Source organism: Gracilinanus agilis, chromosome 5 (genome assembly GCF_016433145.1).
Source record: "Gracilinanus agilis isolate LMUSP501 chromosome 5, AgileGrace, whole genome shotgun sequence".
NCBI lineage: Eukaryota > Metazoa > Chordata > Mammalia > Didelphimorphia > Didelphidae > Gracilinanus > Gracilinanus agilis.
Window position 1 is genome coordinate 206,451,152 of NC_058134.1, and position 12,325 is coordinate 206,463,476.

At 42.8% G+C, this 12,325-nt stretch overlaps 1 protein-coding gene across 2 annotated transcripts in view; it reads left to right on the forward strand.

The window, feature by feature from the left end:
* Positions 1 to 12,325, forward strand: part of WNK1 (WNK lysine deficient protein kinase 1) — a 168,635-nt gene that overhangs the window by 152,773 nt on the left and 3,537 nt on the right. For both annotated transcript variants that reach the window (XM_044678808.1, XM_044678807.1), the window contains exons 25-28: positions 60 to 736; positions 3,252 to 3,454; positions 5,212 to 5,406; positions 11,931 to 12,106. In XM_044678808.1, coding sequence (XP_044534743.1) covers positions 60 to 736; positions 3,252 to 3,454; positions 5,212 to 5,406; positions 11,931 to 12,106 — 1,251 coding nt within the window. The remainder of the gene's footprint in view (positions 1 to 59; positions 737 to 3,251; positions 3,455 to 5,211; positions 5,407 to 11,930; positions 12,107 to 12,325) is intronic.

Here is a 12,325-nt window from a genome sequence, read left to right on the forward strand (position 1 = left end):
GGTTTGTTTTTAGTCTATCCTGAGGTTATTCTTATTTTGATTTTTTTTTTAACTGTCAGGTATCAGTTGCAGTAGATGATTCCTTGAAAGAGAGCAAAACTAAGTCCGAGGAAGTAAAGTCTGTTCATTTTGAGTCAAGCACTTCAGAGTCCTCAGTGTTGTCAAGTAGCAGCCCAGAGAACACTCTGGTCAAGAAGGATCCTGGTGGAATCGCCACAGCCCTCTGTGGCACCTCCTTGGATATGGTAGATGGTGTTCCCTCTCAGAAAACTTCTGCTACTCAGACCAAGCCAGAAGCTGAGCAGCCCACCACTGTTGGCCGTTTTCAGGTGACAACTACAACAGACAAGGTTGGTCGATTCTCTGTGTCAAGAACTGAGGACAAGATGACCACTGTGGTTGAGAGAGAGCCCCCTGTGGAACGCCCTTTGTTGGATTCTGAACAGACTGTTCCTTCTGTTGTGGCGCCAAAGAAAGAAAGGCCTGAATTGTCAGAGCTAAGCCATCTTAATGGGCCATCTTGTGACCTGGAAGCTGCTTTCCTAAGTAGGAATATGGATGATGGTTCAGGTAGCCCACATTCTACTCACCATTTGGGCTCCAAGGGTAGCCTTCCCATCCAGAACCTTAGCCAGAGCCTTAGTAACTCATTCAACTCCTCTTACATGAGCAGTGACAATGAATCAGACATTGAAGATGAGGACTTGAAGTCAGAACTACGTCGGCTACGAGAAAAGTAAGACTACTTTCTTCCCTTATGAAAGATGTAGAATCAGAGGCTTAGAACTGGGAAGGATTTTAGAATTTTAGAATGTACTCATCTAATCTAATCTAAACTATCAGACCCCAGAGAAGGTTAGTGACTTGTCATGGTCACACACTACAAAGTAGCAGGGAGAGGTTCAAAATGAAAATCTCATATTACAAATCTACTTCTAGATTTTTCTACTAATACTATATGTGTAGGGTATCTCTTATCTATTAAAAGATAAGAATTTATGCATACTAGAGAGAAAACATCAAAATAAATAGAAAATATTTAAAATACAGAAAGTTGTTTAAGTTGTTTAAATTCTCTTATTCACAAGTATACTCTTGATATTTTAAATACTTTTACTTTCAGTCTTAATCATATATACTTGTTTAGTTCCCACTAGCCTGCCTTAGACCTCTTTAAAGGTACTTGCTATGTCCCAGGCACTGTGCAGAGCATTCTACAAATATTTTCTTGTTTGATCCTCACAGTCACCCTAGGGCAGTGATGGCAAACCTTTTAGAGACCTCGTGCTGTGCCCCACCCCACCTCCCAGGGGCTCCGAGCTGCCTCCTGGGGACAGGGCTGAGCAAGAGGAGAAAACTAGGAGGGTTGAGAAGGTGGGGGAAGACTGGGTGGAGGCGGCTTCTTATTACAACATAGGGTTCTTGTCCTCTTGGAGTCCAATTCAAATGCAGCCTTGTGAGGCCTCTGCTTGGCTTTGTCACTGAGATGCAATCTCAGCACCTTTTAGGCTGCTTATATTTGCATCATCATGCTGTGCTGGGAGTGGGGCTACCTCCTATTGGGCTACAACCCTCTTGGAGGTAGGACCAGGGGGACTTTGGGGGGGCCGAGTCACCCCCCAGACTGGTGGAGGAGATGTGCCCCACCCTCCTACAGTCCCTTGGCACAGACAGGAGAGGGAGAAGGGGAGGGCAGTGGCCTGCATGCTCTGCTCAGGGGAGGGAGTAAACATAGAGGTGTGAGGCGGTGCCTTGGAGAGGTGCAGGGAGCAGCTCCGCCAGAGTCCCTCTGCCTTTCTAGTAACTAGCTGCCGGGACAGTGTGCATGTGTGTGCTCACAGAGAAATCTCCATGTGCCATCTTTGCCATGTATGCCATAGGTTCACCATCACAGATTTAGAAGGTAGGTCCCCTTTTTATAAGTTAAGTGACTTGCTCAGTGTCATACTACTAGTAAGGGTTTGAGGCCAGATTTGAACCAAAGTAATTCTAATTCTAAGCCCAGCACTATCTACTGTGCCACCTGTGTAATAATAGTTAGCTTTTATGTAGTACTTTAAAGTAGCAAAGTGCTACAAATAATATATTATCCTCAGCACAACCCTGGGAAATAGAAGCTCTTAGCCCTATTTTTCAGGTGAGGAAACTGAGCCAGGTTAAGTAACAGAGGCCTAGGGTCACCTGAGGGAGGATTTTAATTCGGTCTTCCTGACTCCAACTCAAATCAAATACTCTAAGCCATGGCACATGTGCCTTTGCGTGCTCCTCTTCCCCTCTCCACAGCACCTGACGACATTTTTCACATGCCCCACACCTCTGTCCAGCAGTCCAGTGCAAGCATAATCTCCCATCTGGAGTAATGCAGGGGGCTCACAGGCAGCTTGAGGATGTGGTTTGGGGATGCTGTCTCTAAAAGGATCACCATTACTGGTATAAAGTGACTCACTGTTGGGGGTTCTATCAAGGGCTCTTTAGATAGTAAATGTCCTGTTTTTACTCTCTTTGTTCTCAGGATCCAGGAGAAACAACCATACCTCTTGTCTTCCTTTTTTAGAGACTTAAGGAATTTTAAATTGGGGTAGGAGGATATAGGGAAAAAAAAATTTTTGAGTTTTCATCATTGTGGAAATTATTTGGTTTTAGGGAAAAGGTGAGTGGTTAAATTTTGAGAGCAAGACATTCAGAATAAATGCAAGGACCTAGATTCGTAAATATGGGGGCAGCTGAGTGGCTCAGTGGATTGAGAGCCAGGCCTAGAGACTGGAGGTCCTAGGTTCAAGTCCGGCCTCGGACACTTCCAGCTGTGTGACCTTGGGCAAGTCACTTGACCCCTACCGCCCACTGTTACCACTCCTGGGCCAAGGAAGGTCCCTAGCCCCGATGAAAAAAGGAGGAGGGTTGGGCGTGGGACTAGCAACCCCACCCTGTAAAAACTACATCTGCTAAAGAAACTGCAACCTAAAGTAGGGGCAGCTGGGCTAGCTCAGTGGATTGAGAGCCAGGCCTAGAGACTAAAGGTCCTAGGTCCAAGTCCGGGCTCAGACACTTCCCAGCTGGGTGACCCTGAGCGACTGTCCCATTGCCTACTGGTTGTGGCCCTATGCTCCTAGAATGGAGTCCCAGGATAAAAAAAAAAAAAAAAAAAAGATTCGTAAATATAAATGAAATTGCCATTTGTTGTCATATTAAAGTTGTTTTATAGTAGTGAGTTTGGAGGTGAGTACATTCTTATGTCTGGCCTTTATCTTTAGGCACCTTAAAGAGATCCAGGACCTACAGAGTCGCCAAAAACATGAAATCGAATCTCTGTATACCAAATTGGGCAAAGTCCCCCCTGCGGTCATCATTCCCCCCGCTGCTCCACTCTCAGGGAGAAGAAGGAGACCCACTAAAAGCAAAGGCAGCAAGTCTAGCCGCAGTAGTTCTCTAGGAAATAAGAGCCCCCAACTTTCAGGTAAGGAGCCATGGAATAGGGTAAAAATATGTCTTTTCTCTTAGATTTCTCCTCCTTGCCCCCCCCCTTTTTTCCCCATTAGTGTACATAAGCTATTAAACTATAGAAATGAAGCTATCACTTCAATATTTTGGTTGCTTTCAGAGGCTGATTTCCTAAAGCTAACTTTTGTATCTTATTCTCAGCTCCCTCTTCTCTGCCTTCATTTTACCTTTGGAAGTGCTCTTAGTCAATGACCCTTTTAACATGATTCACACTGAGACCAGTTTAATGTCTCAAGTGAAAAGTCTACTTGGGAGCAGTCAACAGCTTTGCCACCAACCAAAGTGTTACTCGTGTTTGCCCAAACCTTTGGACCAGTGGGTGTTCTGTTTTTTAAACATGCCTTCTTTTCATTGAAAAAGTGTTGAGCAGAAACTCATATGATTACACAGAATAGCCATAATTCCAACTGGGATTCGACTGACATGTCACAGACAACTGTTTTGGATAGATAGATTAGTTATAACTCTTATTTGGGATTTAATTTCATTTGTAGTGGCCTTTTTATTGAAGACATCAAAGGAAATAGTTAAAATCATATCTTGAGAATGAACGTTATTAATACTTATATGTTAGATATATTATAGAAGTTAATATAACATATATATTAAATATACCATTTAAGAATAATAAAAGTTATGTCACAAAACAGAAAGCCATTCAGTAGCACAGCCATTTTCCTGCTGGATAGTGTTCATGATGATTCCCTGTAAGGAGGGTTAATCTTAGTGAAATTCCCAGGAGGATAATTTAGCTTTAAAGGACCATGCTTATGAAAACACTTGTGTTTCTTTTCCATCTTTCTCATAGGCATTCTCCCTTAGCCTTCTGTCCTTTAGGTCTGAAGTGTTGTGACAGTTTTGAAAACTGTTATAATAGTTCTCAAAAACACTAACTCATTTCCTCAACATCACAGGGTCAGCTCACAGTACTTACTGATAGGAAAATGCTTAAGTACTACCATCTGCTAACCTTATGCACTCCAAGTAAACTCATGCTTGACAGACTTGTTGAACGGGAGATGAATACCCAGGGATGAGAAAAGGAGGTCACTTCCAGGATACTGGACCCAGCACTTGTGTGACATCTGCCAAGAAACTGAGTGCCAAACACTTTCTGCATTCTGTGGCCGCCCACACCATTTTGCCACACAGTTACATCTGACCTGGCACATGTCTGCCTTAGTAGGAAAGCTAGGCAAAGCCTGCCTTGGAAATCTAATTATATCGTATTTCAGTGCTTTTCTCAATAGGGAAAAACAGAATCTTCTTTTCAAAACCTGTTCAGAGTCAGGGTTGGTTGTCAGTTAGAAATGCTCCCTTTGTCCAGCTGCTACCCTTCCTTACTTGACTCAGACAGGTGACCCACTCTAGGCAATCTGTCTTAAAAGACTTCTCTTGGGCAGCAGTATTACGAAGGGAACCCACTGACAATATCAGTGATGTGGGGAGAGCAGGAGTTACTTCCCACTTCACTCTTGGCTTCTTTCCCAGTCAATAAAAGCCTTTGTTCTTTCTTATTCCATGGGATCTCCCATCCCCATTTCACCCTCTGGATACCCTGCTCCCCAGTCAAAACACAAGATTTCTTTCTTACAGTCCATTCTCACTTGTCTTTTTGTAGCCTACCTACTCAGTTCCTATGGCATACAGTGGGAAGACTGAACTACTAAGAAAATTCCCCTTGTTTCCTGATGCCACTCTGTCTTTTCACAGGCAACCTGTCTGCTCAGAGTGCAACTTCAGTCTTGCACCCCCAGCAGACACTCCACCCTCCTGGCAGCATCCCAGAGACTGGGCAGAATCAGCTGTTACAGCCCCTTAAACCATCTCCCTCCAGCGAGAACCTCTATTCAGCTTTTACCAGTGATGGTGCCATTTCAGTACCAAGTCTCTCTGCTCCAGGCCAAGGTAAGAAATCAGATGGCAACCACCATCTTCTGACAGCACTAAGGTGGAGGAATTGCCATAGCCTTGGTGATGGACCAAATGCTTCAGAAGACTTCAGGGTCACAGCTTGGACTGAGGAACTTGAAAGCAAAAGACCAGCTGGCCAGTACACAGTCTATGTACAACCTGATCAGGAGTCTTAGCCTTAGGACAGTGTGAGGTGATGAACAGATGATGAGGTAGACTTATTACAGCGAGATCAGTCAGCATCTGAGTTAGGCTTGTTACTACCATCTGGTCAAAGAGCCTCTTCAGGGAATGCCATGTAGTGATCAACATGAAAATTCACACGTCTGAGACCTTTGTGAAGGAGGTATCACTGCAAGCAAGTGAGGGGTTGGGGGCCCAGGACTTAACCCTTGAAGACATATCAGAAAGAAGACTGGGAAAGTGGTCATCCCCCAAAATGCAATAGACTACCAGGGAATAGAACATTGTTTCCTGGAAGATGGTGCATAGCCTGGTCAGGGCAGATTTTCTTTTCCTCTGCTTGGGGTAAGGGAAGCATGCTGGAGGAGTTATGTTTTCTGTCCAGAGCCCATTTTACCACAGTGATTTTGTTTTATCAGATAAAACATTCCCATTGAAAGGGGTTTCACTAATAATAGAAATAAAAGATATAAAATGTAGTTGTGGGGTGTCTAAGAAGGAAGAAAGGGACAAAAGAGAGATAACAGACTTGCTTCTAGAGAACTCAGAAGCAAGGATTACTGTGCCCTTTCTTCTCTAAGAACTTTTTCAGGAGAATTGAAAGAAAACTTTGAACTGAGTACCAGATCTTACCAAGGTGATTGTACTCTCATCTTAAGGAGCAAAATAAGCTAGCATTATTCTAGTGAAGAGTTTTGGATTTTTGCAGGTGAAGAGAGTAGAATTCCTGGTTCCTTTTCTATCTAGGGGCCCTTCTCCTGAAGCTTGTTCTCCTTTGTGCCATCTTAGTACATTTCACCACTCCAACCTCAAGTTTCTAACATCTTGTAGTTGTGTTCTGTGTTTCTCTTCCTTTCTCTGTTTCTCCCTCTTCTCCCCCACCTCACAGGCTGTGCGAAGTTTAACTGTGCATCTGAGCGGGTGACGTTCAAACCTGGTGGCAGGAGGACCCGATTTCTGAGTACGCCCTGCTTGGCTCTTTGTGTGTAACACCTTTACTCCTTCCTTGTTTTTGTTTTTCTGCTGCTTGGACCTAATGTTTCATGCAGCCCATTCTCATTTGTCTCTTTGTATCCTGTGTACTCAGTGGCTTGGCTAAACTATTATTACACTCAGAAGTTTGGGTCCATTTGTTCTTATGGAAATATAAAATTCTATAGAAAGAGAGCATTTTCTTGTGAACTTGGAGATGAACTTATCTGGATCTGAAAGAGTGCTTAAATATTAAATTTAGCTAGTATAAAGAGGGCTGGTTCAGCAGAACACAGAGCACATAGGCCATTTTGGACCTCAGAGGTTAACTTCAGGCTCCATGACCTTGGCATTAAACGTACCAGAAAGATAGAAAAGTTCTAATAAGTACATGTAAACATAATTAGGTTACATTTATTATAGGAACATGATATAGCTTTTCCTGTTTGTTTTGTCTTCTATTTCATAGTATATTGAAGTGTTCGTAATAAGCTTTAAATTTCAGTTCAGATTAAATAATCATAGAGTACTAGATACTATATATAGAACCTTGAAGAAACATAAAAACCTCTTTTGCATAGCTCCTGGTGACTGCTTTACTTTTCACTCCAAACTCAAAAATTTATAGATACTTTAATTATGGTTCCCTTTTCTAAGGAAAACCAAGGCATACTTGTTATAGAGCTCCTTTAGTAAAAGTGTTTCATCAGTTGGAGACTGACCTCCAACAAAGAAAGGAAGACTTCCTCACTCAAGGTGGCAAGTTATTGCAGTCATTGAGAACTGCTTTATAATATGCTTTTTGAAATTTTTCTGGGTATTCCTTATAAGGAAAATCAAGGAAAAAGCCCTTAAGAGAGTTTAAGGAAAGGTCTTGACTCTCAAGACCTCAAACTTCTGATGTGGTTATTAAGGTGTTTTTAAATGCATGTGCTAAGGCTGCCACATAATGCTTCTGAGTGTGCTTCAAAGGTTGACAGACCCTTCTGGATGGAAATGTTGTTGCCCCTCCATTGTCTGTAATGACAGGGTATGTAAGGGAAGTGCTTTGATTCACCTTCATGCATCACATTTAACTTCATTCCCCTGCATTCTTCCCCAATACCTATTTAATTTCATTCCCTTGCATCTTGTAGCCTGTCTCCTCTTACTTCCCTACCCATCTTTTCCTTTTACTTAGCAATAGGATAAAGCTTTGGTAGGGGGTTGTCTGGCCTCCTCCTTCCACAACAGATTTCAAAGTTATTTGGAATATGGGAATAGAATATTTTGAGAGTACTTTGATAAAGGGCTTTGATTTAGGGGCTCAGAGCAATAGTTTCCTTAAAGGATTAATATTAATATAGTGCTTTAAGGTTTACAAAGCACTTTATGTGTTTAAACTTGATCCTTACAAAATCTTTGTGAGATAGGTCAAACAGGTATTATTTGTATTTTTTTAGTGAGGGAAACTGAAGGTCCACAGAGATTTAAATGATTTGCCCATGGGCACACAGATACCACATGTAAATGGTATCATTTGAACCCAGATTTCTCCTGGCTACTACTTTCTGTAATACCACATTTTCTATCCAACCAGATCAGGAGTTACTAAGCTTGGCTCAGTCAGTATCCACATAATTTATTTATGTTTCTAGCATAAATAAAGAGGCAGAAAAATGTAAAAGTTGGGTAGGTTGGAGAAAAATGTGGAAGAGGTTTGGGTCTTAATGTCATAAAATCCAGGGGAGGATCCATTTCTGTTATTTGGGGATCATTTTTAATACATTCCATTCTTAGCACTTCCCTTGAAAAGATAAAGGAGTGGGTCTAAGTCAGTTGAATATGCATCGCTGTGCATGGTCCCTTGTGAGCAGGCCCCATGGGGCAAGGAAGCTAAGGTTATATATATACATATATATTTGTAGGAGATTAGCTAGATAGTGCATGGGATCTTTGCATCTTTTTTGTCCTGTAAGAATAGATAGCTTAGTAAAAGCACGGCTTGGCACGAGATACGTAGATTGCTGGTTTCCCAGAATCCTTTAACCCTTCCCCTACCACATAATTTTTAAGATTGCAGTAGTGAGGGTGGGAGGAATCAAATTGATATGACTTAATCAAACTGGGACAGTAAGGCTGCTATAAAAGGCTTTGCAGATTCTTGATTGCTAATACATTTAATTGGCTACATTTTAACTACTCAGCAGGAGAAACAGAGAGTGGGACCGGATCAGTGGGTAAAACTCTGCTTTGGGTGTTTGAGCCTTAAGCAGTGAGTCTTAGGTAGATGATAGATCCCATCTCTCAGCCCCTAAACAGTGCAGCTTCTCCCTACCCACGGATTCCAGTCCATAAGGTAGTCAACTCGGGAGAGGTCTTTCTGGGGTGGGTAACTTAAAGAGATTCGTTTGACTTGAATACGTAGGTTTCAGTCTTGATTTCCAGAAGCTACAATTTGATAAGACTAAAGCTGGTATGGTCATAGGCTTTGCTCTATGCCCCTCTGGACATCAAGGATCCCTGCATCCTACTGCCCCTTCTCTTACTCCTGGTTTCTCTTGCTGGGCCATTTAATGCTGTTTGCAGATACTAAGTATTTTGCACTGATGTTTCTTTAACACATTGCTCTTTCTTTGTGCTTCAGGGAAGATGGTGAAAAAAGTCTGTCCTTGCAACCAGCTCTGTAGTAATTATCTCTTTCTGTTATTTTTGGTCTTTGATTGTAATGCTGTTATCCATTAATTTTCCAAACCCTGAAGTCTTATCTCCCTGAATCTGACTTCAGTCTTGCATCTGTTTGTCTCTATCCCCTCTTATAATGTATTTATTAATATGCCTAAGCACCAGCAGGCAATTTAATCATTGAGTCTGAAAAATTACCTCCAGTTCTAGACTATCAAGACTTGCCAACCTCATTTGATCCTATCCCCAAAGCAAAATCATGGTTTGGCAATAACCAGCAAATTGTGCAGAAAATCAGGTGTACATGGTTGCTGTGGAGAAAAGATACCTGCCATACTAGAGAGACAGACTATAGATCACCCTTTGACTTTAATGAGTAATGTTATTTGTGGATTTAGTTCTTAACATCAGAAATGGACAGGTCAGGAGATTTTCATTAGAATCCCTGGAGATTATAATTATTAGTACTTGGTAAGGAGGAACTCAGATAATGGAGAAAGATTAATGAGATTTAGATCTCTCCACTCCTCCCATGCATTCCCAAGGATTACTAAAGCTGCGAGGGAATTGCCACAAATCTGAAGATTTACCTATCTCTAGCAACAAATTGGCTGGAATTGAATCACAACTAAAACAAAATCTCCGAAGCCTAATGTGAAGAAAGAAGTTCCCAGTAGTCAGAATTGGGACTGTATGTGACAGCTGGTTTTCACCAGTCAGATCTAAGGGATCCTTCCCCATGTTCACAAGCCAGTATTCTAGACCCAGTGTAGGTTTAGTAAAAGAGAATGAAATGAACCTTCTGTTTAAAGAGATTGCATGTTTCTAAGGGATTATAGCCACCAGAGTTAATGAAGAGGTATCATACACACACAGCATGTGGAAATAAGGAATTTTTTAATGTAAATAAGGATTGTGACTCTCTTGTCTGTTTGAGCTTCTCTGTTAAATTATTTTGGCTTTTGATAGCTCCTTCACCTCTAACTGAACTTGAATCTGTGTTGTGCTTGCCTTATTTACTGACCAGGGCCCCCTCTGAATATTATCCCATTAAATATGTCAACCCTCATGCATGTGACCTTGAATTTCCACATTACCATGTCCACTCATCCTCACTGCATGTGACTCCCACTCTAGCCCTTTCTTACATTTGCCCTTGGAGAGAATGTTCCCCAGAGTCCTCTTCTTTTTTGTTCAGGTTCTCTGCACTTCAAAGAAAATACCACCCTTCCCTTCACATGGTTAATGCAGCAGGTCACCTTAGGGCACATATTTTTTGCTGGGGCAAAGAGCCCTGTACTGTTCTCCCTATCTTGCCACAGCACTGAAAAGCATGATGCCTTCCTCATTCACTGAAAGGACAGCTCTCATCCTATCTCGGCAATGTTTGTGGGGCTGTTCCCTGGGTCAGTCTTAGATAGGAGTCAAGGCCAGCTGCCGACTAGTCAGAAGAGCTTGTTTTCTGAATTGCTCTAAATGATGGCTTTCGACATCTGAGTTCATGCAGCAGGAAGTTTGCATGCACTTATGGAGGCCCACGACAAAGAAGCAAAGGCCAGATCGACATGACCACCCCTTAGCAATTGGGTGTCTTGACAGCCTGGTGGTTTGGAATCCCATCCCTTTTATTGATCCTGTAGTTGCAAATGTGAGATCTGATAAGAGTGAATATGAGACAGTGACTCTTCTCTCCCTCTTCCCTAATACTTGCCTCTTCGAATAATCTTCAGTGTGCCCTCCGGCAGAGCCGAAATCAGGCAGGACACGGACGCCTTCTTTCTCATCAGCCATATGAATAAAACTACCTTCTCCATAGCCTCAAAGCTTCCCCATCCCTTGTGCACACCTGCCCCAGGCTGAATGTTCCTGCTGCTTCAGTGTTGAAGTGCTTGCTGCTCTGGTTTGGGGAAGGAGTAGAAGGCCATTGACAACCTCAGAATAGAGCCTCTTCACAAACTAAATGATCCAAGCCCACCTATACTTTCAAACCCTAACTTGGCTCATCATTCCCAGAAAGAGAATGAACATTTGGTCTCTTCCAAGGATGGTGTCCTTACAAAACCTATGTTTGTGGGCTCAGGTGAAAGCTGTGCTCGATATGATAAACCACTATTTAACTTAGCCTCTTATTCCAGCTCTGGGGTGCCCCAGTGAGCCTAAATGTTGAAGTGTGGCAGTATCTACCTGGGATTGTAGATTACCTTGTCCTTTCCTAGACCAAGTCATTCCCTCCTTCCTCCTCCTCCTCCTCGATCCTGTTTTCCCCTCTCTAAGGTGCCTGGAAACCAGAGCAGCTGGCCCCACCGACTGCACTTTCCTCTCCCTCTTTCACAGCATGGGGGCTAGGAGCAAGTATCAGTAGACCCTAGCCTTGACTGCCCTTGGGTGGTGTGAAAAACAAACACTCTTTCCATTTGCCTGTTGTGCCTGGCCTAGGCAGACACCCTTATCCACAATCACTCCAGGTACTCTGGTAGCTCCTGAGGAAAATCCTTCCTCATAATTCTGTTTAGCTGAAGCATATGGCTTAAATAAAACCCAGGAATCTTAACCACTTGCCTTTCTTTCTGCATGGCTTCCTAACTCATCCTTTCCCTATGCCCTTCATTTCATCATTCTGTGACCTTTGACATTCTCCTGAAATTGAAACCTAAATAAAATGTTTGTAAAGTCATTTGTTCTTTTCCTTCTGACCCTAGGGACCAGCAGTACGAATACGGTGGGAGGAGCAGTCAATAGCCAAGCCCCGCAGGCCCAACCACCCAGCAGAAAGGGCACATTCACAGACGATCTACACAAGTTGGTAGACAACTGGGCCCGAGATGCCATGAATCTCTCAGGCAGGAGAGGAAGCAAGGGACACATGAACTATGAGGTGAGACTTTGTCTTTCCTTCCTAACCCATCTTAAGCATTGAGAGAAACTAGTTAATAAAAGTCTAAAACAGAAATCCAACCAGATTGTTACTCGGTAGTGGCAGTTCCAAAATGTTTTTTGATGGGGCAGCTGGGTGGTTCAGTGGATTGAGAGCCAGGCCTAGAGACAGGAGGTCCCAGGTTCAAATCCGGCCTCAGACACTTCCCAGCTGTGTGAC